Below are 22587 nucleotides of genomic sequence, written 5' to 3' on the forward strand. Positions count from 1 at the left end.
CCACTCACCCCCAGAGATCCCACACCCATCCCCACACCCCAACTCCCGACCCCACCACAGCATTACAGAAACATCCCAGAGCTTGATCTTCTGCTTGCAAAAGCATTGGAAGAAATAGGTTGCCTCATGTGTCTCTAAGAATGACAGAGAAGGGATTGTAGAGATTGTTACATCAACAGCATGGATGGAAAAGTCTATGGCTGGGATTTTCCACGTGTTTAATGATGTAAGTGGACATTGCAGCGAGGAAGCCAAAAATCAGCTTCATGATGTTGTAAAACCAGTTTGCAACATCCACTCCGCCCACCGATGGCGGGTCGCATTCCCCGCCATTGGACATCAAGAATCTCATTGTAATACATTAGCATATCATTATAAGGTCAGTCTGCCAGACTCATCCCCCCCCACAGCACTGCATTATCCGCCCACATCGGTGGGAAAACACGCTGATGTGTTTCACAACAGCATGTATAAGGCGTGCACTTCACAATTGCACTTTGCTCGGGTCTTCAGGGTTTGTTTGCCTACCTTGCTTCAGTCAGCACTTGGAGTCATCAGTGCCAGGCTTTACAGACAGCACCACATCACTTTTAGGGGGTGCTCACAGATAGGACTCTACCTACCAGATCAGCCTTACATGTATGGTGGCTTTTCAACAGCTGCAGGGCCAGGTCTTGCTTGGGGAAGGGGGAGAAGTGGCCTCAGGCAAGGGAACAGGCTGCAGGATGAGGGCTGTACTGGGGAAAGAGGGTATCCCAGGGTGTGTGTGGGGGCGCATGTTGATCTGTACAAGTGGCCTCAAGATGGTGAGGGCTGAGGAGTCAGTCTCCAGAGGAGATGAGGCCAGATAGACATGTGAGGGTATGTGTGTGAGAATGGGTGGTGATGCCCCTTGGGCTGGCAGTGAGTGAGATGCCAGTGAATGTGTGATGGGCTTGAGTGTGTGAGTTTAGAGTGATGAGATGGTTGTCATGCCCTGGCAGCATGGAAGAGATCATTCATCCTCTATCTGCATTGGATGGCCACCCTCTTCTGTGCAACATTGGCACTGATCACCACTGCCATCGCCCACCATGCCAGAGTGGCAATGTTGCTGCCCCTCCTGTAACCAGAATGGGAGTGGAGGACATCACAGTGGGCCTCCACGGCATCCAAAATGTGCTAGAGGGCTGCAGTCTTCTTGCATTTAAGAGCCATGTCTTCTTTGCTGCAGTCCTGGGCTGGAAGCACTGAGCATGGTTGTGCTTTAAGTGTGGTGCCTGGCACGATGAAGTGGCAAGGTGATGGCGTGGCAGGCAAATCGGAATCTGCCCACCATTGAAACGGTTGGTATCCTAGAAATGCATAATTAATGCGGCAGGGTTGGAATGATACGGCGTGAAAACCCACCACTGCAGCTGGCGGGTAAACGTCGCTTTACCTGCCCATTATCACACTTGTGCAAATCTGAGATGATTCCGCCCTATGCCTATCCTAGCTTGATTGTGGTATTTTACTTCTCCTGCTCCTTACTGGCAACTTTAAACAGTGAGTTTTGTACAATGATTACATTGGGAATTATGCACTCTGGACGGTTGGACATTTTTGTTTTAACTACAGTTATTACCATCCAAACCACAACTGAAATCCCATTCTGTTGGAGACCTGAAAAATGCCCTGGAAATATGAACATGTACTGCAACATAGATGATACCCACTTCGAGCTCGTCCACACAGTAAGAGTAGTCAGCAGTTCTATTAACCTGCCCCTTTCTGACATTAGCATCATACAATAGCATTGCAAAAGTCAAAAAGAAATCTGCTAAACGTATTTTAATTGCTACGGCCACATTGAAAATGGGAAAAATATCCTCTAATGTCATGAGTAAATTGCCTCAATTATTCTCTTATGGTTTGCAACTCATTTTTAGTCAATAAGATTGTACAGCATGATCCATAATTACCTAAATTACCTGTGAAACTTTTATAGGTTCTCAATGTACTTTCATGGTTTCCATGATTTTTTAGGATGAGATGTGAGAAAAATTCAAAATAGCTGCAAAAATAAAAGTTTAAAATATGTGGGATATTGAAGTATTAATGAGAAATTGTCCATCCTGCTTTTGTCATCTGCTGATGGAAATGTCTGTGCCACAGAAACTTAATAAGAAGCAAGATACAGAAATTCACTGGTCTGACAATGCTAAACATTAGAGCAAAGAATGAGTCAGAAATGTAATCTTTTCTCATAGTTTCTAAGAAATTAAACTGTAAATTATAATGATCAAGTACCAGAACTAAATGCTAAAGTGATGGAAGGAAACGGTCCTTGACGAAAGTCAAGTTAGAAGAACTCCCAATTAATTTACTTAAGTTTCTCTATTAAAATAATTTATTGAACCATATCCACCATAATGCAACTCAGTAATATTGCGGAATATTCTGATTTTATTTTTTAAAGTAAGCAGTTCTGCTGTGATTAACAGATAAATGAATAAAAGAAGTAATTAAAATATATCACAATATTAGCCAAAATTGCCAGTCAAGACAGAGGAAGGCTCCTTGTGACCTGGAAAGGGTTACTGTTAATAGTAAAGAAAGTACTTGCATTTATATAATGCCTTTTCATACCCCAAACCATATCATAATTAATTATTTTTGTTTCAGGAATGCAGTCACTGTTGTTATTTCAAGACCTGAATATATTGTTATGTTGCCTTTTCTGCTACTGTTGAGGAGATGTAAATAAGGGAAGGGAAAGATTTGGCTTCAGAAAATACGGTCAAACTGGGCTGAGTTTATTTACAATAGGGATCGGTAAGAGTAAGTCTGTCACTGAGGAAGTGCTAAGAGACCACAAAGGGGTCTTTGAGCAAGGAGGACCTCATGATAAAATTAGGCATCATTAGGTCGAAGTCAAGGTAAAGGACAATGTACAGCTGACATTTTGTAAGCCTAGGCCAGTGCCTTAAGCATGGTTAGAAGCAGTAAGTTAAGAGCTGGATTTGATTAGAAAGAGCAGGGGCAATTCAGAAGGTGAAGGACAGTGAATGACCCACACCCATTGTGATAGTTCAAAAAGCAGAAGGCACCATTCAGATTTGTGGAGATTATAAGCAAACGGTAAAAAAGGTGATCAAGAATGATACTTACCCACTGACTAGCAGTGAAGATTTGTTTTCTAATTTAGCCAATGGAAAGGTGTTCAGTAAAATAGGGCTGAATATTGTCCTTGGCGTGCGGGCAGGGGCTGCCTGTGTGGTGGTGGGTGTTGGGGGGGTGGGGGGGGGGGGAGGGGAAGAGGACGAGTGGGCCAAGCACGAACTTCACACATGCGTGCGACTGAGCGCTGCATAATCTCCCTGAGGCACGGAGCTGAGGGAGATGAAGAGATATTAACAAACGTAATAAAGAACACAAAAATGTAAAAAAAAAAGTCCCCTCTCGGTCACATGAGCAGGGACATGTTTTTTAATGGAAAAATAAAGTTTTTGTTTTATTTTTATTCGCTTTTGGAAACCTCATCACGCCCGTGGATGAGTTTTTCAAAAAAATGCAAAGGCCAACTGTAAGGTTGAACGGGCAGCGAAAAATTTACGTTAATTGCTAACTTAGTGGCCTTCATAGGCCTGTTAATTGTTGACGGGCACACTCCCGGCTCCAGCGTGCAGCCGCCGACCCAACTATCGCGCAACTGTGTGTTGACATCAGCATGCTCAGCTGACATCAACGCACATCATTTCATGATCGAGCAGGTCGAGCACGTGCCCGCCCACTGAGGTGAAAATTCTGCCCATAGATTTGTCAAATGCATATTTGCCATTAGAATTAACTGACAAGAGCAAGGAACTGCTGACCATTCATACACACAAGGATCTGTACCAGTATGAAAGGTATATTTAGGATGTCCACTGTTCCTGAAGTGTTCCACAGGTATTAAGTGCTATGAAAGGTTTTGTTTCTTAGATGACCTTTTAATTAGCAACAAGGCTGAGAACACTCACGTTGTAAGGTTGAACAAAGTCCTGGATCAACTTCGAGGGGATGGCATCAAAGCTAAAAAGCACAATTGTTTCTTCATGGTGTCAAGTGTAACATACCTGGGTCATCAAATAGATGCTGAAGGTGTCCACCCAACAGAAGAGAAGAGAAGCTTGAGGGGATTTTAAAAGCAAAAAGACCAGAGAACAAAGAAGAATTTAGATCATTCGTAGGGTTTGTTGTGTATTATTCTATGTTCATCCCTGACTTAGCTAATACATTTGCCCCACTGCATCAACTACTCAAAGGTGGAAAGGGAGGGTCTGTAGAGTGTCAGAAAGCATTTGGAGAAGTGAAGAAAGTACTGACTAATAATACTGTTTAACCTACTATGGTCCCAGGAAGCAATTGGTTTTAGTGCACGAGACCTCACCACAGGGGTTAGGTGTGGTGTTATCTTACATAATGGAAGATGTCATGAGAAGCCTGTAGCATTTGTTTCACATACTTCAACAAGGTCAGAGTTAAATTACTCACAAGCTGAGAAAGAGGCATTTGCGATCATATATGGTGTTACTAAGTTCCAAAATATTTGTACAGTAGGAAGTTCATTTTGTTAACTGACCACCAAGCCCTTGTAATCATATTTGATTCAAAAAGTGAAGTAGTACCATCCCTAGCATCAGCATGGCTTCAGAAATGGGATTTGATTTTGGTGACTCATCAGTGCAACATTAAGTATCATAAGTCAGCATTTAATGGGATTGCAGATATTCTTCCAAGACTTTCTGTGAAGATTTATACATTTCAAACTACTGAGTTACCTACATACACAAATGACATACAAAATGTCTGCCAGAGAAATTAGTGAAAAAACTCACAAGGATTTGATGCTTGTTACGTGCTCAATTATGTAATGCATGGTTGGCCTAAAAAATGTGATGGTGAGAAATTATAGAGTGTTTCACATGTTGAAATGAAGTGAGTATAGTTTAAGGTGGTCTCCTATTGGGTTTAAGAGTCGTTATTCGCCAAGATTTAGAGAGATTGTTAGTGGAACTTCATCAAGAGTACACAGAGATAGCCTGTGTGAAAGTAGTAGCAAGAAACTCTTGTGGGTGTCCAAAGGTAGATAATGATGAAAAGTTGTGGTGTGTCTCAGAGTGAGAAATGATCCAACCAATGTTCCTTTCATTCCATGGCCAAACACAAGAAAACTGTGGGAATAAGTACACATCAGTTTCTTTGAAGTGGAAGGGAAAGAGTACCTTGTTTTGGTCAACAGCTATAGCAAATGGATAAATGTTGAGCCAATGCCAAATACCACAAGTGGCAAAACCATTGAGGTTTTGAGAAGTTGGTTTGCAATTTTTGGACTGCCAGAGGTGTTGGTGTCAGATAATGATCTGCAGTTTACTTCAGATGAGTTTGAAATATTTCCGAGTAAGGATTGAGTCTAACACTCTAATACCACAATATCACCCAGCATCAAATGATGCTGTTGGAAGACGTGTACAGACTGTGAAGAGGCCTTTGCAGAAGTATTTGCTTGGTGATCAGCTAGGCAGTAATTTATATATTTCTCTTCAAAACAGGCTAGACAATTTCCTGTTCTTTCACAGAATAACCCCACAGTTTACAACAGGTTGCTCACCTTGTGGGTTAATGTTTAAACATGCTCCTAGGACAAAGTTTTGGTTGCTTAAGCCTGACATCAATAGAAAAATAAGAGAAAAGCAAGACAAAGTGAAGATGAGTCATGATGCATGAGGCATGAAGCTTCTAGAGCTCAGTCAGAAGATCGTGATGAAAAACCACCAAGGTAATAAGGTTAAGTATGTGATTGGAGTTGTTGTAAAGAGACCAAACATTTTCACATATCTAATGAAGATTAGAGAAAAGCTTCATCAGTGTCGTATAGATCATTTGCTTGAAAGAGAAATCTGACAAAGGGAGAGCATGAAATAATTCCTATAATCCAAATTCCTCCTACAGCCCAAAGTGAAAGTCAAAGAAAATAAAAGTCAAAATGAAACTGAAAATTTGTCAGTATTACAGAATCTACCAGTACAGCAAAGTGAGTCAAGGTCTTTGATGAAGACAAATCAATGTCACAGTCCCAACCATTAAGTGGAGTTGGTAGTCAAAGTTAAAGTTCAGATATGGCAGTCAGAAATGTTGAGAGCAGAAGTCAAGCTAATGGGATGGAAGGAGATACCCAGATAGTAAGGGAAACAAGCCAGATAGATTAATTAGTTAGTTAATTAATGGTTAATTGGAAGTATGTATTGCCAAATGATATATTTTGTTAAACACATACTTATGTTAATGAAAACCATTTCTTTTACATAAAAATTACTTTGGCAGTATTAGTCATATATATTTTAGATATGATTATAGTAAAAACAAATATGCAAGCCAATCTATTAAATTTCAGATATTGTGGATTTTGGTTCAATCATATTGTATTCTGGAAAATTATGTATATGCACCATTTTACATTTTAATGTATGAGTTGTTTTTTTTAAGTGGGGAGGGAGTGTAGTACATTGAAAGATCTGCACTTCTTTTATATTGCCCTCTCTGCTGCCCTCTCTATTGGGGAGGCATAAAATGAAGTTTGTTCAATAATCTTACTCAGTACAATGCACAACAGTTATGTAGTCAAATGCAGCAGCCAATCTGTGTTCAAACATATCCCACAAAAGTGAACTGACCTGAATGACCAATTAATCTATTTTTTTGAGCACTGGTTAAATGAATTGATTAAATTAATGAAGTATTTATTTCACAAATGCAGCAGTAAGGTTCTCCAAGTTGAAAAATATGATGTTTTAAATTAGTTAACAGTGAACTATTCCACCAAATAAAGATTCAGATGACAAAGCTATTACAGTTATTCCTCAATTGAAGTCCTATTTTGGCCTGTTATTTTTACTGAGCATATATTTCCTGTGGTATAAACAACTATTTTTATCAGAGGGAGCTTCTTGGCAGGAGCTGCACCGTTAGATTAGGATTGTGTGGTCAGAATGTGGTAATTGATAATATAGACAGCAATGTAATATTCCCTGAAGTGTTAAGAAAGCATATTTTCAGTGTTTCGATAAAATGCAGGAGCTTCTAGCTAATAGAATTCTTTAATAAGATGAGGTACTTCGATGATTAATATGCACTAATTATGCTCTCATTTAGTCTGACAAGCAAGCACATTTCTGTAATTGCCTTCTTCAGATCTTGTCAGCTAACGAAGAGGCCTTAAAATTAAATCAAGCCCATTAGTACTTTGAAGTTGTTACAAGTTTATGCTCCTGCAGTCTAAAATACTGTGAGGTGACACAAATAACCTAAAACTCGGATTATTAAAGTCGAAAACATTCCAAGCTAGACAAGCAGTTTATGTCCTATACACTTGAATAATATTCCTGCAATTGTATTCCTTTGTAGTCTTGCCACTTGCAAGGTAATGATATGAAACTTTGTGCAAAGAATACTGTAATATCTATGGCCTGATGACATTGCAGCATAACATATACCTTGACATCTGTGTGGAGAAAGGGTCAGATCAGAGAAGACATTCATATTACATTATGCAATCTGTGTCTGCAAAGGATTTTGTTGGATTGGATATTCAGGTACGTCACCTGAGGAAACTGACACTCTAATATCCTCTGAGACTGGTTGCTGTAATGGGACACCAGCAGTTAAATTGGTGATATTGTATGCAGGTAGTTCACTCCTCTGAGGCTAGTGCTCTGCAATAGGATAATTTTTCATTTGTTTTTCATATGCATGGAAATATATGATGCAGGTCATGTTCAGTGGAGTACAGACATTAGCTTAGAAATTTCTGTTGGTGGTAGGAGTGGCTGAATGCTTAATGACATGCTTCTGTGTGCTATTTTAATAATTCAACTTTTAATAGCCCTCTTGCAAACTACCACCCCATCTCCAACCACCCTTTCCTCTTCATAGTCCTTGAGTGCCTCCTAAATCGATGCCCATCTTTCCCCGAACTCAATATCTGAATCCCTCCAATAAGATTTCCATCCCTGCCACAGTAGTGAAATATCTCTGAGAAAAGTCATAAGTGGCCTCACATGTGACTGTAGAATCATACAATTGTAGAATTTGTGCCAGCTCCCTGCAACTGCAACTCACTTCATCCACTTCTCTGTTGAAAGCCACAATTGAATCTGCCTTCACCACACTGTCACGCTGCAGAAACATTGAACCAGATGAACTACAGCAGTTCAAGAAGATGGCTCACCAAAACCTTCTCAGGGGCAATTAGGGATGGGCAACAAATGCTGGACTTACTTGTGACACCCACATCCCATGAAAGAATGGAAAAAAAGATGGTGCATTCCAAATCCTAACCACTCGCTGTGTAAAAATGTTTTTCCTAATGCCACCTCTAGCTCTTTTGCCAATCACTTTGACTCGCTGTCCTCTTGTTCTCGATCCTTCCAACAATGGGAACGGTTTCGCCCTATCTAATCTGCCCAGACTCCTTGTGATTTTGACCCCCCTCCCTATCAAATCTCCTCTCAATTCTCCTCTTCTCCATGGAGAACAGCCCCAGTGTCTCCAATCTATATATGTAATTGAAGTCCCTCATTCCTGGAGCTGTTCTCGAAAATCTTTTCTGCACCCTCTTCAATGCCTTCGCATTCTCCCTAAAGTGTACAGAAACGGTGGGAGGCAAAGCCAGAAGTCTCAGGGTGGAGAGCCTGTTGTCTTCCTGACTTCCCTCAATTTAAGTCTGGGGTGACTAGGGCCAGGGACAGCCTTCCTGCCCAGAGGCCAATTGATATCCTTCAGTGGCCACATAAGGACCTTATCCTGTTGCTGCTGGTATTCTAACAGCCACTGGCAGGAGCCACTCCATGTGGGCAAGCCACCAAGTAATCCCTAGCAGGCTTGCCTGCCGCCATGGGGTGGAGGGAGGTTTGGGGGTAGTGGGTCCCTCCTGCATCAGTGAGCATGTTATTGCTAAGTGCCACTTGATAGCACTGTTGATGACCCCTGCCATCACTTTGCTGATGATCGAGAGTAGGCTGTTGGAGTGGTAATTGGCTGGGTTGGACTTGTCCTGTTTTTTGTATACAGGATATACCTGGGCAATTACCAGGGCTATTGCCGGAATGTTGTCAGGGCCCAAAGCCATTGCAGTATCCAGTGCCTTCAGCCATTTCTTGATATCACGTGGAGTGAATCAAATTGGCTGAAGACTGGCATCTGTGATGCTGGGGATCTCTGGAGGAGGCTGAGATGGATCATCCACTCGGCACTTCTGGCTGAAGATTGTAGCAAATGCTTCAGCCTTATCTTTTGCACTAACATGCTGTGCACCTCCATCATTGAGGATGGGGATATTTGTGGAGCCTCCTACTGCAGTGAGTTGTTTAATTGTCCTTCCCATTCATGATTGGATGTGACAGACCTGCAGAGCTTAGATCTGATCTGCTGGCTGTGGAATCGCTTAGCTCTGTCTATCACTTGCTGCTTATGCTGTTTGGCACGCAAGTAGTCCTGTGTTGTAGCTTCACTAGGTTGACACCTCATTATTAGTTATGCCTGGTGCTGCTCCTGGCATGCCCCTCTGCACTCTTCATTGAACCAGGGTTGATCCCCTGGCTTGATGGTAATGGTAGAATGGGGGATATGCCGGGCCATGAGGTAACAGACTGTGGAGTACAATTCTGCTGCTGCTAATGGCCCACAGCGCATCATGGTTGCCCAGTCTTGAGTTGCTAGATCTGTTCAAAATCTATCCCATTTAGCATGGTGGTAGTGCCACACAACGCAAAGGAGTGTATCCTCAATGTGAGGATGGGACTTCATCTCCACAAGGATTGTGCAGTGGTCACTCCTACCGATACTTCATGGACAGATACATCTGCGGCAGGCAGGTTGGTGAGGATGAGGTCAAGTATGTTTTTCCCCCATGCAGACCCAGCCTAGTAGCTATGTCCTTTTGGACTCAAGTCCAAAGCTCCAGCCAGTAGTGATGCTATCGAGCCACTCTTGCTGATGGACATTGAAGTTCCCCACCCAGAGTATATTCTGTGCCCTTGCCCCCCTCAGTGCTTCCCCAAATGTTGTTCAACATGGAGTAGCACTGATTCATCAGCTAAGGGGCGGGCTGGGGGTGTTGTCGGTACGTGGTAATCAGCAGGAGGTTTCCTTGCCTGTGTTTGACCTGATGCCATGAGACCTCATGTTGTCCAGAGTCACTGTTGAGGACTCCTAGGGCAACTCCCTCCCGACTGTGTACCATTGCGCCACCATCCCTGCTGGGTCTGTCCTGCCAGGTGGGACAGGACACACCCAGGGATGGTGATGTCTGGATCATTGTCTCTAAGGTATAAGTCAGTGAATATGACAACGTCAGGGTGTTGCTTGACTAGTCTGTGAAACAGCTCTCCCAATTTTGGCACAAGCCCCCAGATGTTAGATGAGGGAAGTGAAGACATAGTAACTAAATTTGCAGATGACACAAAGATAGGTCGGAAAATATGTAGTGAAGAGGACATGAGGAGGTTGATGATGGATAAAGATAGGTTGAGCGAGTGGGCAAAGATCTGGCAAATGGACTTTGGAACTGTCTGCCTCAGAAGGTGGTGGAAGCAGGGTCATTGAATATTTTTAAGGCAGAGGTAGATAGATTTTTATTAGGCAAGATTCGTGTTAGGTAAGGGGATCAATGGTTATTGGGGTTAGATGGCAGTGTGGAAATCGAAACACAAGAAGATCAGCCATGATCTTATTGGATGGCAGAGCAGGCTCAAGGGGCCAAATGGTCTACTCTTGTTCCTATTTCTTATGTTCTTATGTTAACAAGGGGGACTTTGCAGGGTCGACAGGGCTGAGCTTGCCGTTGTCATTTCTAGTGCCTCGGTCAATGCCGGATGGTCCGTCTGATTCATTCCTTTGAGACTTTTTAGCAGTTTGATACAACTGAGTGGCTTGCTAGGCCATTTTCAGAAGGCATTTAAGAGTTAACCACAATGCTGTGGGTCTGGAGTCACATGTAGGCCAGACCAGGTAAGGCCGACAGATTTCCTTCACTAAAGGACATCAGTGAACCTGATGGGTTTTTACGACAATCAACAATAGTTTCATGGTCATCATTAGATTTTAATCCCAGATTTTTATTGAATTCAAATTTCACCATCTGGGGAACCCAAGTCCTCAGGGCACTGGGTCTCTGGATTACTAGTCCAGCAACAGTTACACTACGTCACCACCACTGCCTCCCCTAACTCAATGTTAAGTCCAGAAGGCTGCAAGGTGAGAAGCTGAATGGTTGGCAGTTGGGAGGGAATAGATTCGAAGGAGCAGGAGGTGGGTTTCATGGACAAGATGAGCTTGCTGTGGGCATAAGGGGAGATAGGAGAGAAACTAGAAAAAGATGTATTTTCAGGGCTAAGGCAGGGGAGAACCTAAGAAGAATTTGGTCGAGTGATCTAGGATAAGGGAAAAAAGTTAGTTGGAGCCTGAGTGGCTCAGTCAGTAGTGCTCCAACCTTTGAGCCAATGGCTCTGGGTTCTAAACCCACTCCAGGACCCTTCTAGAAAGGAAAGGGCGGCAGTTGCATGGAAACACCAGCACTTGTAAGTTCCCTTCCAAGTCACGCACCATCCTGACTTGGAATTGTATCATCGTTCTTTCAATGTCACTGGGTCAAAGTCCAGGTACTCCCTTCCCAACAGTACTGTAGGTACACCAGATGGACTGGAGCAGTTCAAGAAGGTGGCTCACCACCACCTTCTGAAGAGCAATTAGTGATGGTCAATAAATGCTGGTCTAACCAGCAATGCCCACATCCAGTGAAAAAAAGCGGCAAGGGGAGCTGAATAGATGGTTTCAATTTTAGGGACAAAGAAGTCCATGAGCTCCTCACACTTGTTGCACAGAAGTTCACTCTTCTGTTTGTATTGATAGGTGTCTGAATTTGTAATATCACAGGTTCAGATGTTTGGAGCAATGACAATTAAAAAGCCTGGATTTTCCGATATTGATGTTATTTATGCCAACATGGTTTTGGTTGATCTTAGAATGAAATGGAAGTAGGCCGGTTACACCAAATATTATGTTAGTAAAATTGCAGGTACAGATTTGAACATGCCTAAGGAGCACTCTAATGGCGGGGATAGAAAATTGTGCGGCAGTGAAATTAAGGTGGCAATTAAAGGAGAGAGCAGTCAGGTGATAAAAACATTGGCAACCATCAAAAACAAAAACCTATTTGCAACTTTTTCCAAAGCTGAAGGAGCAGAAGACTAAGAAGACATGGGAAAAAATAAAGGGAATGGAAACCCATAGTGCAGGAAAGTGTCAAGAGACGTGATGGAGCAGCCAAGTTAAGGTGGAAGTCATGCTGCATAGGGTGGTCATAAAGACGATTGCCCTCTGCATCACAGAATAGTACCATCCCCATAAGTCAGCACTGCAGTATGCCTGCAGGTAGATGCAAATACACTTTAGGCTCAGTCTATTATTATTATCACTGGATGTGCCAACCTTATGCTGCATAGTAGCTACAACTCTCCTTGCAGCAGATGGCACAGCTCTGATTTTGCCTCTCTTTGTTGACATAGACTATGAAAAGATAGCTTCCCCTAGTTTATGCTATGTAGTTATGCTGTGGACTATACATTTGGTTGGAGACATCTTGAAAGGTGCAATCAGTCATTGTCAGATTTTGATCACCCTGGCATGGTTTCACTCATACAATGCCACTTAGTGTATACAGTGGTGTATTTGTCGGTGGGCAGAGAGCATCTATCATATACCTCAGCCTGACTGGCATCCCTCCAAACATGCTCGATAGAGGGTTGACACTAGAAATCCCATTGGTGCTAATCCTGATGCTGGGACAAAAAATAATTTATCTCAATTGGCAGAAAGTCTGATTAGAACCTAATTATGAATAAATAAGGAAAAAAGGAAAAATAGTTCAGAATGGACAAAGTATATTTATGTTTACGTTTCTGTTCCCTTTCCATGACTTCCAGGGTATGGGCTATCACCTAACAATCCTAAACGCCCATTTAATAAGGCCATCCTCCACTTTATGCCGCTGTATACCAGCATGACAAAAATTGCATTTATGACTGATAACCCCCTAAAGCAATATTAATATGAAGTGTCTGCCTGTTTGCTGCTGCTGCTGCTGTTTCATCCTGCTCACAACACATCCCACTGGGATGCAAACTCACCAAATTGCCAACAGGTTGAGAATTACATTGATTTGTTCATCCTAAATGCCAAATTATTGCTGCTGCATGGAAAGCCAATGCCAGAAAATCCAGGATTGGTTTTACCTCATTTCCACCTTCACATGTCAGAATAGTCAGATAAATTGTAATGCCCAGTTCACTGTTACCTGTGTGGAGTCGGGTGCAGCACAGTCCACGAAACTGTATTTATTAGAGATGTGCAAGTGTCTGCCATTACCTTTTATCTGCTAACTTGGCTAAAAGTTCAACATTATGCTAATAAAGGATCAAAAAACAGATGACTCAGAGTATATTTTGATAACAAATAGATACCTTGACTATGTTACAATGAGATTTATGTGTCATGAAAAAAGGAAGTGTGGGATGCTGCTAGAGTATGCTGCAAAAGTAGTTCCATTACATCAATAAATGTACTTACTTGAAAGAAACAATAAAAATTGAATTTTAAATTATCATTGACAGATATAGCAATCTTTTAGATAGTTTTCCTTTTTATGAGTTTATATCTGTCATACTTCAGCAGAATAGAACACACTACTTTGCACTTGAAGGGATGCTTTCAGTGTAGGATAATTTTGTGGGTTTTCTGTTGTCATAGTGATAATACCTTTTGAGTATTTTCTTTCAACATGCAATATTACAGTGAGCTCAATCAGTTCAATTCTAATTAAGGTCTTTTATTTAACAAATGTGCCATAGTCCATTGGAAAAGCTTTGTTAAATTAATCTGAGGGTTAAAGTTAAGACTCTATACTTTTCATTCTGGGATGAAAAGCATGTTAATCAGTTGGAAAGCGGCAAACGCTCTTCCCCATTACCTGAACTCCAGCCTTTGAACTTGAATGGTATTCATGTCACGTTGTAATTTTTCTGAAATGCTAACCTTCCTTACTTTATAGTTCCAGGATTTTCTGTGTTTGTTTCAGATTTCCAGCATTGATATTTTTCTTTCAAGCATAAATTCAGCAATCTGCACTCCCGGCCATGCTCAAAGCGAGCGTGGATCAGAAATCGGGCCACAACAATGTTACACTAAATCTCCAAATCACACTGATTTGAAACAGGATAACAGAATGTAGCTATTAAACTCTTTATTATCTTACCACTTTAAAGGTAATGATGTTGAAATACCCTTGTCTCTGATCTTCAGGCGGTGGTGTATTATGTTGCGGACAATAGATACTGCCACAAGTTCACACTTGGAAGAAGTTCAAATGGCATGTTGAAATTTCCTGCATACAAAGAATAGCCCCATCTCATTTAATTTTATCACTTGAGTTTGTTCATTTTGGTTAAAAGTGGAGCAGGATATTCATGTTTCTCAAATCCTCAACTCTGTGGGGTAATTTCCATGACTTGAAAATCATGTGACGTGCTAACCTAATATGTGCTCCCATCACACAGCTCTGTGCCAGGATCTAATTTGTAATATACTGTATATTTACTGGGCTTCTAGTTTTTCTTAAACTTGTGTTGATGACATCACTATCATTTCATACCTTGAAGTTATCAGCTATGATAGTATTTTGCCACTGTGGAATATATATTCGTTATTCCACCAGAGGAACGTAACTTTCTATTTCTATAAACAGTCTGACGTAAAACAGAGCTTAAACTGAACAGATTTGGACCCTCAAAAGACAATATATTTGTGATGAAATGTGTCATGCAGCTTTGCATAAACTGACCACCAAGTTTCAACATATAACTGCATCAATTCAAAATCAGAATTTTCTTCACATTTCCAACTTTTACAACTACATCCATCCCAAATGCATCCAGACTGTTGCCAGGATGTTTGAGGCAGGAAGCAATCATACTTTGACCTCACTCTCTCCACAGTCAAGGTTTTCAGTCATACATAAGTTGTGTGGATCCCTGGAAGCTGAGAGGTTTTCCCCAACTTGATTCCCCCCACAGCTCTACAACCATGAACTACCTCTGGTTCTTAGGGGTCAGAATTTTGCAGCCTAACTGAATCCAAGTTAAGGTGCTGGTTAACCCAGCATAAACACATTACCGCAATCATTGATAAAATACAAAGTTCACTTTATCAATACCTGCTCCATACCAGGTTGAAGCTGCAATCCATCAAAGACAATTATCTCTGGGGTTTGCAATTCTGTTTTACCTATCACTCTGATAGACAAATATATCTGTTCTAAGGATGCATTTGTATTCCACAGAGTGAACTGAGAGCGAAACACTCTTGAAATCACTTGTGATCTTCCATTCCTTGTATTAGAATTGGTTTAAATCCCTTTGCCTTTCTGATGAAATTACATTGCCATGTTTCTTGTAACTGACTGCTGAAATACAATGAAAATCTTAATGCATTTCATTTTACCATTATTCCATTACCAATATTCTAAATTGTGATTTTTCTCTTCATAAAGGATAAGCTGAGGGAAAAAAGGAGAGAAATGGAGGGACGGAACGCAGGTTAGAAAAAGAAATAGGAGACAGGGGAAAATGGATCAAGTTTTACAGAAGCCAGCTTTCAGACATTTGAGAACTGAGGAATGTAGAACTCTTCAATATTCCTCAGTTTTACAAACTAGGCCATTAAATCTTTTCCTTCCAGAAAGCAATCACCAGATAAAGAACACTTCAGAAATTTGCCTTTTTAAAATATTCCATTCATCCTTGTCTCAAAATTTATCTTTGTCCCAAGACGTTACAGCATGTTAGTCTTCTTTAATACTATCATCCAGATAAGTACAGTAGCTCATGGTGTAACCCTTTTCAATCTCAAAGGCATCCGTGAATATCAGCACCTTAAATATTGTGTATCTTTGTGACTAGAATAACAAAAGTAAAAGTTATTAAAAGTATGTACTGCAAATAGCTCAAGTCCAAAATAACATTGCCCTTTGCATGTTGAAGATTATTAATCCTTAGTGCAATGAAATGATAAAGATTACAAATGGCTCGCTTTTTCTGCAAAAACTGAACAAAAAAAACGAACTAATGATATTAATTTGATAATAAAATCAGTTATTACCAATAAAGCCTTATGTCTTGTTTTATTATGTTTTGTTACAAACAAGTAAAGCAAAAATAAGGCTGCTGTATCCCAGCGTAACACAAGCATAGAGGATGAAATTTAGATCAGTCACCTCAGAACTGAACTTGTTGGTGAGCTCTAAGACTGACCCTGTCTAAGCCTAGAAAAGACAACTAATTAGAATTAAGCAGGCAAGGATCCATGTACCCTCCTCAGTGCTAGCCTGTCATTGTGGTTGTGCCCAATGCTCACTGCACCCATGTCTCCTTTGACCCCTATGTTAGGAGGTCAATAAGAATATATACTTTTTAAATCTCGTTCTTCGTGGTCTAGGAACTTTGTCTCAACCCACCCTCCACCTTCCTCTCTAGTCAAATTGTGTCTATCAAGAAGCTGGTACACCTCATCTCACTGGGTACTCTGGCCTACAATACTATACCACATTCCAAAAGCGGGTAATCACTCTCAGCAGAGGAATTTACATGTACTCTCATTGGCACTACCCCTGATAATAGTTCACTTTCAATTAGCAGGAGGTTTACAGACCCTGCCTCCTGCCCCTTTATGACAGGGGACCAGCAGAATCCCAAAGGAATTTACATATTGAGGGTTGCAGAGATGTGGAACAGACTGCTCAGTGGGATGAATATTGTATAAGATTAAAGCAGAATTGAAAGGGTGTTTAAGTGGGCTATTGAAGGATATGAGTTTTTACAAGTGGCCAGATTGATTCCAGGGTCTTTTCTGGCCCTGTTCTTTCTTATGTTCGTATACTATTTGATTTCAGGATAATATCTATATTAAATTCTCACAAAGTAAAAATATATAAAATACAATCATGTCAAATATTATTACTCATAATTCTGAAAAATTATTGCATGTGTATCTAAGGCCATTGATGACACTTAACTTCGGTTCCTTGTCAAATGTCAGTTTTTATTCATTCCAGTTGTACATTTTCCAGCTTTGTTACATGTAGAATTTAATTGGTACATAAATCCACATTCATTTCCCTATCTGACCAGTTTGCTGCAGGATTCACAGAGATGATGTCAATAGTGTATTGTTGATTTCTACTGATGCCGCAGAAGCCCAGCATTTTCTTGTGAAACTATTTAGTGCAGGGCATTGTTCAAAGTGTTACAAAAAGTTTGGCACACTCTGTATTCAATACAAACTGCAGATTATTTATCAAAAGCTTCTAAACAACTACCATCCCTTGCTTTTCAGAGTTTGCCGGAAGGACAGTCAGCAGCTTGGGACACTGCCAAGAAAGAGGAAAACCGCTCCAAGAACCGATATGGGAATATCATTGCTTGTAAGTGGAAGCTGCATTGAATGGATGCATTCATAGATATCCAGTCTCTAACACTGCTTATCTGTGGAATTCTCCCTGATAATAATTAACAATGAAAATGAAACAGAAATCTTAATGAAATGTGCTTTATTTACAGAGTGTTTCTAATTGTTAGTCTGCCTAGTTTTTCATACCAGACTCCAAAAAAGAAACTAGTGTAGTTCATACTGAAGGCAAATGGAAATAATAATGCTTTTAAGTCAACGCTGTAAACGCAGTGGGATAGATTTCTCTTGCAGGGTGGCCAGCATACTGAGCACAGCTGTTGGGCAGCACTGGCTACTGCTATATTGGGTGGCTAGGTGTAGTCTACAGGCTGAAGGATGGTGCGTCACTGATGCAGGGATCAAGTATTGGGTTGGAGAAATGGGGGAGGAATCTGGAGCAAGAGCATCCCAGGCTGGTTTGGTGGAGTTTGGAGGAGCACTCCTACGCCTCCTGATTTCATATTGTAAATACCCTGTTAATACCTTATTTATAGTCCTGAGATGGAGCTCAACATTGGGGTCCCACAAAGCTAAGAATAAAACTGTGGAGTGTCACTCCTGCAGATAGTAAATTGTTCTTAGAGATTGTCTCAAATTTAAGGTATTTGTTCTTACTTTTCCTTTCTCTCTTTTTTTCTCTGTCACATAATTCAATCTTTATTTCCCTCTATTTATTTCTCTTTCTGTGTTGATTCACCCTATTTCCATCTCCATTGTTTTCTCTGGCCTGGATCTTCTAAGCAGCAGCAATGATATAGGGCGAGGCAGTGGGATAGTGGTAATGTCTTCAGATTAATAATCCAGAGGCCCAGGCTAATTCTCTGGGGAACATAGGTTTGAATTCCACCACAGCAGCTGGTGGAATTTAAATTCAATAAATAAATCTGGAATTAAAAGCTAGGCTAATGGTGACCATTGTCGATTTGTTGGAAAATCCCCTCTGGCTCACCAATGACCTTTAGGGAAGGAAACCTGTTGTCCTTTCCTGGTCTGGCCTACACGTGACTCCAGGCTCCAGACCCACAGCAATATGGTTGACTCTTAAATGCCCTCTGAAATGGCTGAGCAAGCCACTCAGTTGTATCAAAGCACTATGAAGCCAACAAAAAGGAATGAAACCGGACAGTCCATATCAACCTAGGCACCAGAAAAGACAATGGCAACCCCAGCCCTGTCAATCCTACAAAGTCCTCGTTATTAACATTAGGCAGCTTATGCCAAAATTGGGATAGCTGTCCCACAGCCTAGTTAGCAACAGCCTGGCATAATCGTGCCCACGGAATGATACCTTATAGACAATGTCCCTACCATCACTATCTATGGGCATGTCCTGTCTTACCAACAGCGGTATATAGTCGGGAGGGAGTTGCCCTCAGAGTTCTCAACGTCGATGGGCCCCATGAAGTCTCATGGCATCAAGTCAAACATGGGCAGGGAAACGTCCTGCTGATTACCACCTACTGCCTTCCCACAGCTGATGAATCAGTGCTCCTCCATGTTGGGCACCACTTGGAGGAAGAACTGAGGGGGGGTATGTCCTCTGAGTGGGGGACTTCAATGTCCATTATCACAGATGGCTCGGTAGCATCACTACTGACCAAGCTGGCCGAGTCCAAAATGACATAACTGCATAATTGGGTCTGTGACAGGTAGTGAAGGAACTAAAAAGAGGGAAAAACCTACTTGTCCTTGTCCTCATCAAAAAACCTGTCATAGATGCATCTGTCCATGACAGTTTTGGTAGGAGTGGCCACTGCACAGCCCTTGTGGAGAAAAAGCCCCGAGTTCACATTGAGGATATCCTCCATTGTGTTGTGGGATAGATTTCGAACAGATCTAGCAACTCTAAGCTGGGTATCTATAAATGCCGTGAGCCATCAGCAGCAGCAGAACTGCATACAAGCACAATCTGTCACTTAATTTCCCGGCATATCCCCCGTTCTACCATTACCATAAAAGCGAGGGATCAACCCTGCTTCAATGAAGAGAGCAGAAGGGCATGACAGGAGCAGCACCAGATATACCTAAAAATGAGGTGTCCACCTGGTGAAGCTACAACACAGGGCTACTTGCACGCCAAACAGTGAAAGTAGCATGCAATTGACAGAGCTAAGCAATCCCACAGCCACCAGATCAGATCTAAGCTCTGTAGACCTGCCACATCCAGCCATGAATGGTGGTGGACAATTAAACAGCCCATTGGAGGAGGAATCTCCAGAGATATCCCCATCCTCAATGATGGAGGAGCCCAGAACTGTAGTGCAAAAGATAAGGCTGAAGCATTCGCAACAATCCTCAGCCAGAAGTGCCAATGGATGATCCTCCTCCAGAGGTCCCCAGCATCACAGATGCCAGCCTTCAGCCAATTCAATTCAGTCCATGTGATATCAAGAAATGGCTAAAGGCATTGGATACTACAATGGCTATGGGCCCTGTCAATATTCCGACAATAGTACTAAAGACTCGTGCTCCAGAACTTGCTGTGCCCCTAGCCAAGCTGTTCTAGTACAGCTACAATACCGGCATCTACCCGGCAATGTGGAAAATTGCCCAGGTATGACCTGTACATTAAAATCAGGACAAATCCAACCCGGCCAATTACTGCCCCATCAGTTTACTCTCGATCATCAGTAAAGTGATGGAAGAGTCATCAATGGTGCTATCAAGTGCCACTTGCATAGCAATAACCTGCTTACTGATGCTCAGTTTCACTTCTGCTGGGTCATTCAGCTTCTGACCTCATTACAAACTTGATTCAAATGTGGACATAAGAGCTGAACTCCAGAGGTGAGGTGAGAGTGACAGTCCTTGACATCAAAGCCGCATTTGACCAAGTGTGGCACATGGAACCCTAGCAAAACTGGAGTCAATGGGAATCAAGGGGAAAACTCTCCACTGGTTGGAGTCATACCTAGCACAAAGGACATCACTGCAAGAGTTCCTGGGGATAGTGTCCTAGGCCCAACCATCTTCAGCAGCTTCATCAATGACCTTTCTTTCATCATAAGGTCTGAAGTGGAGATGTTCGCTGAAGATTGCACAATGTTCAGTACCATTCCTCAGATACTGAAGCAGTCCACATCCACATGCAGCAAGACCTGGACAATGTCTAGGCTTGGGCTGATAAGCAGCAAGTAAAGTTTGTGCCACACAAGTGCCAGGCAATGACCTTCTCTCCTTGACATTCAATGGCATCACCATTGCTGAATCCCCTACTATCCACATCATGGGGATTACCACTGACCAGAAACTGAACTGGACTAGCCATATAAATACTGTAGCTACAAGAGCTGATCAGAGGCTAAGAACCCTGAGGCGAGTAACTCACCTTCTGAGTCCCCAAGCCTGTCCACCATCTACAAGGCACAGGTCAGGAATGTGATGGAATACTCCCCACTTGCCTGGATGAATGAAGCTCCCAAAACACTCAAGAAGCTTGACACCATCCAGGACAAAGCAACCCACTTGACTGGCATCCCATCCACCAACATTCACTCGTTCCACCACCAGTGAACAGTGGCATCAGTGTGTATGATTTACAAGACTGCAGGAACTCACCAAGGCACCTTAGGCAGCACCTTCCAAACCCACGACCACCACCATCTAGAAGGCAAAGGGCAGCACATACATGGGAACACCACCACCTAGAAGTTCCCCTCCAAGCCACTCATCATACATTGCTGTTCTTTCACTGTGACTGTGTCAAAATGTGTCACTGGAACTCCCTTCCTCACAGCACTGCGCGTGTACCTACACAGGGACTGCAGCGGTTCAAGAAGGCAGCTCACCACCTTCTCGAGTAATCAAGGGCAATAAATTCTGGCCTAGCCAGCGATGCCACATCCTGTAAATGAATAAAAGAAAGTGGGTAAGGTGGATAGGTAAGTCAGTGTGTGAGGTGGGTAAGCCGGTGAGGCGGGTAGGCAGCTGAAGTGGGTAAGTGGGTGGGTGTGTAGTCAGGTTAGGAATGTAGTCAGATCAGACCATAGTTGGGTGGTCAGTGGGCTAGTTAGGGGTGACGAGGGGGGTGTTGGGTTGTCAGGGGATAATCAGGTTGGGTCGGTGGAGGGGAGTAGTCAGTTGGTCAGCAGGGCAGTCAGGGGATAGTCAGGAAGGGGGTAGTCAGGTTGTAGGGGGTTGTCTGGTTGGGTCGGGCCAGCAGTATTCGAGTAGTCAGGGGGTAGTCAGGTCCAGTTGGGGGTAGTTAAGTCAGGTCAGGAGGGCAGTTGGGTGAGATCAGGGGGTTGTCAGGTCAGGAGGGTGATCAGTGGGTAGTTGGATCAGGCTGGGAGGGTGGCCCGGTCAGGTTGGGAGAGTTGTCCGGTCGGGTCGGGAGGGTAATTGGGTGTTTGGGTCTCAGGGGTAGTTGGGTTGGGTTGGGTTGGGAAGGTAGTCAGGGGGAGAGGAGGGTAGTAGTTGGGGGTGTAGTCACATTGGATCAGGAGTAAGTCAGGTGATCAGGGCAGTTGGATGATCAGTGGGATGGTGACTGAGGGTCAGTTGTGTAGCTCCCAGATGTTACACTAGTTTTCAATCTGTCTATCATTTCCTGGCTAACTACCCAGGTGTGTACCTCAGATCTGTTGAAGTTGTGGTGCTGATGGCGGGACCTTATCTTGACCGCGTGTCAAATTATTACATTTTTTGTATCAAAGGGGCCATGCCCTGGAGACAATGCTCCTGGCTGCGACCTCTTCGGCAATCTCCTTCCACATCCACCACATCTGTGTCCTCCTTTCTTCCCACAGGTGCAGGGCAAGCTTTCTCCTCTGGACATCCTCTGCCAGAAACTCCAATGCTGCCTCTGTGAACCCTCCCCCTCGACTCCTGAGCCATCCTTATACACGTCATTGTCTGTTAGCCAGCAAACTCAACACCTTCAATGAAAGTGGTTGCATGAAGATTATATTTTTCTGTTTGACAAAAACTGCTCCTAATTAGCATTCGAGTGCGAAACGTGCAAATCTCTGGTTTCACGCTTCCAAACACATTAAATCATTGTAAGCAGCAATTAGCCCCAAAATTGCA

At 42.5% G+C, this 22587-nt stretch overlaps 1 protein-coding gene across 1 annotated transcript in view; it reads left to right on the top strand.

Moving 5' to 3' along the window:
• The window catches only part of ptprt (protein tyrosine phosphatase receptor type T), a 1444026-nt gene that overhangs the window by 1308996 nt on the left and 112443 nt on the right, over positions 1 to 22587 (top strand). Inside the window, exon 19 of the mRNA XM_041204432.1 lies at positions 17446 to 17533. Coding sequence (XP_041060366.1) covers positions 17446 to 17533 — 88 coding nt within the window. The remainder of the gene's footprint in view (positions 1 to 17445; positions 17534 to 22587) is intronic.

This window comes from Carcharodon carcharias, chromosome 14 (genome assembly GCF_017639515.1).
Source record: "Carcharodon carcharias isolate sCarCar2 chromosome 14, sCarCar2.pri, whole genome shotgun sequence".
NCBI lineage: Eukaryota > Metazoa > Chordata > Chondrichthyes > Lamniformes > Lamnidae > Carcharodon > Carcharodon carcharias.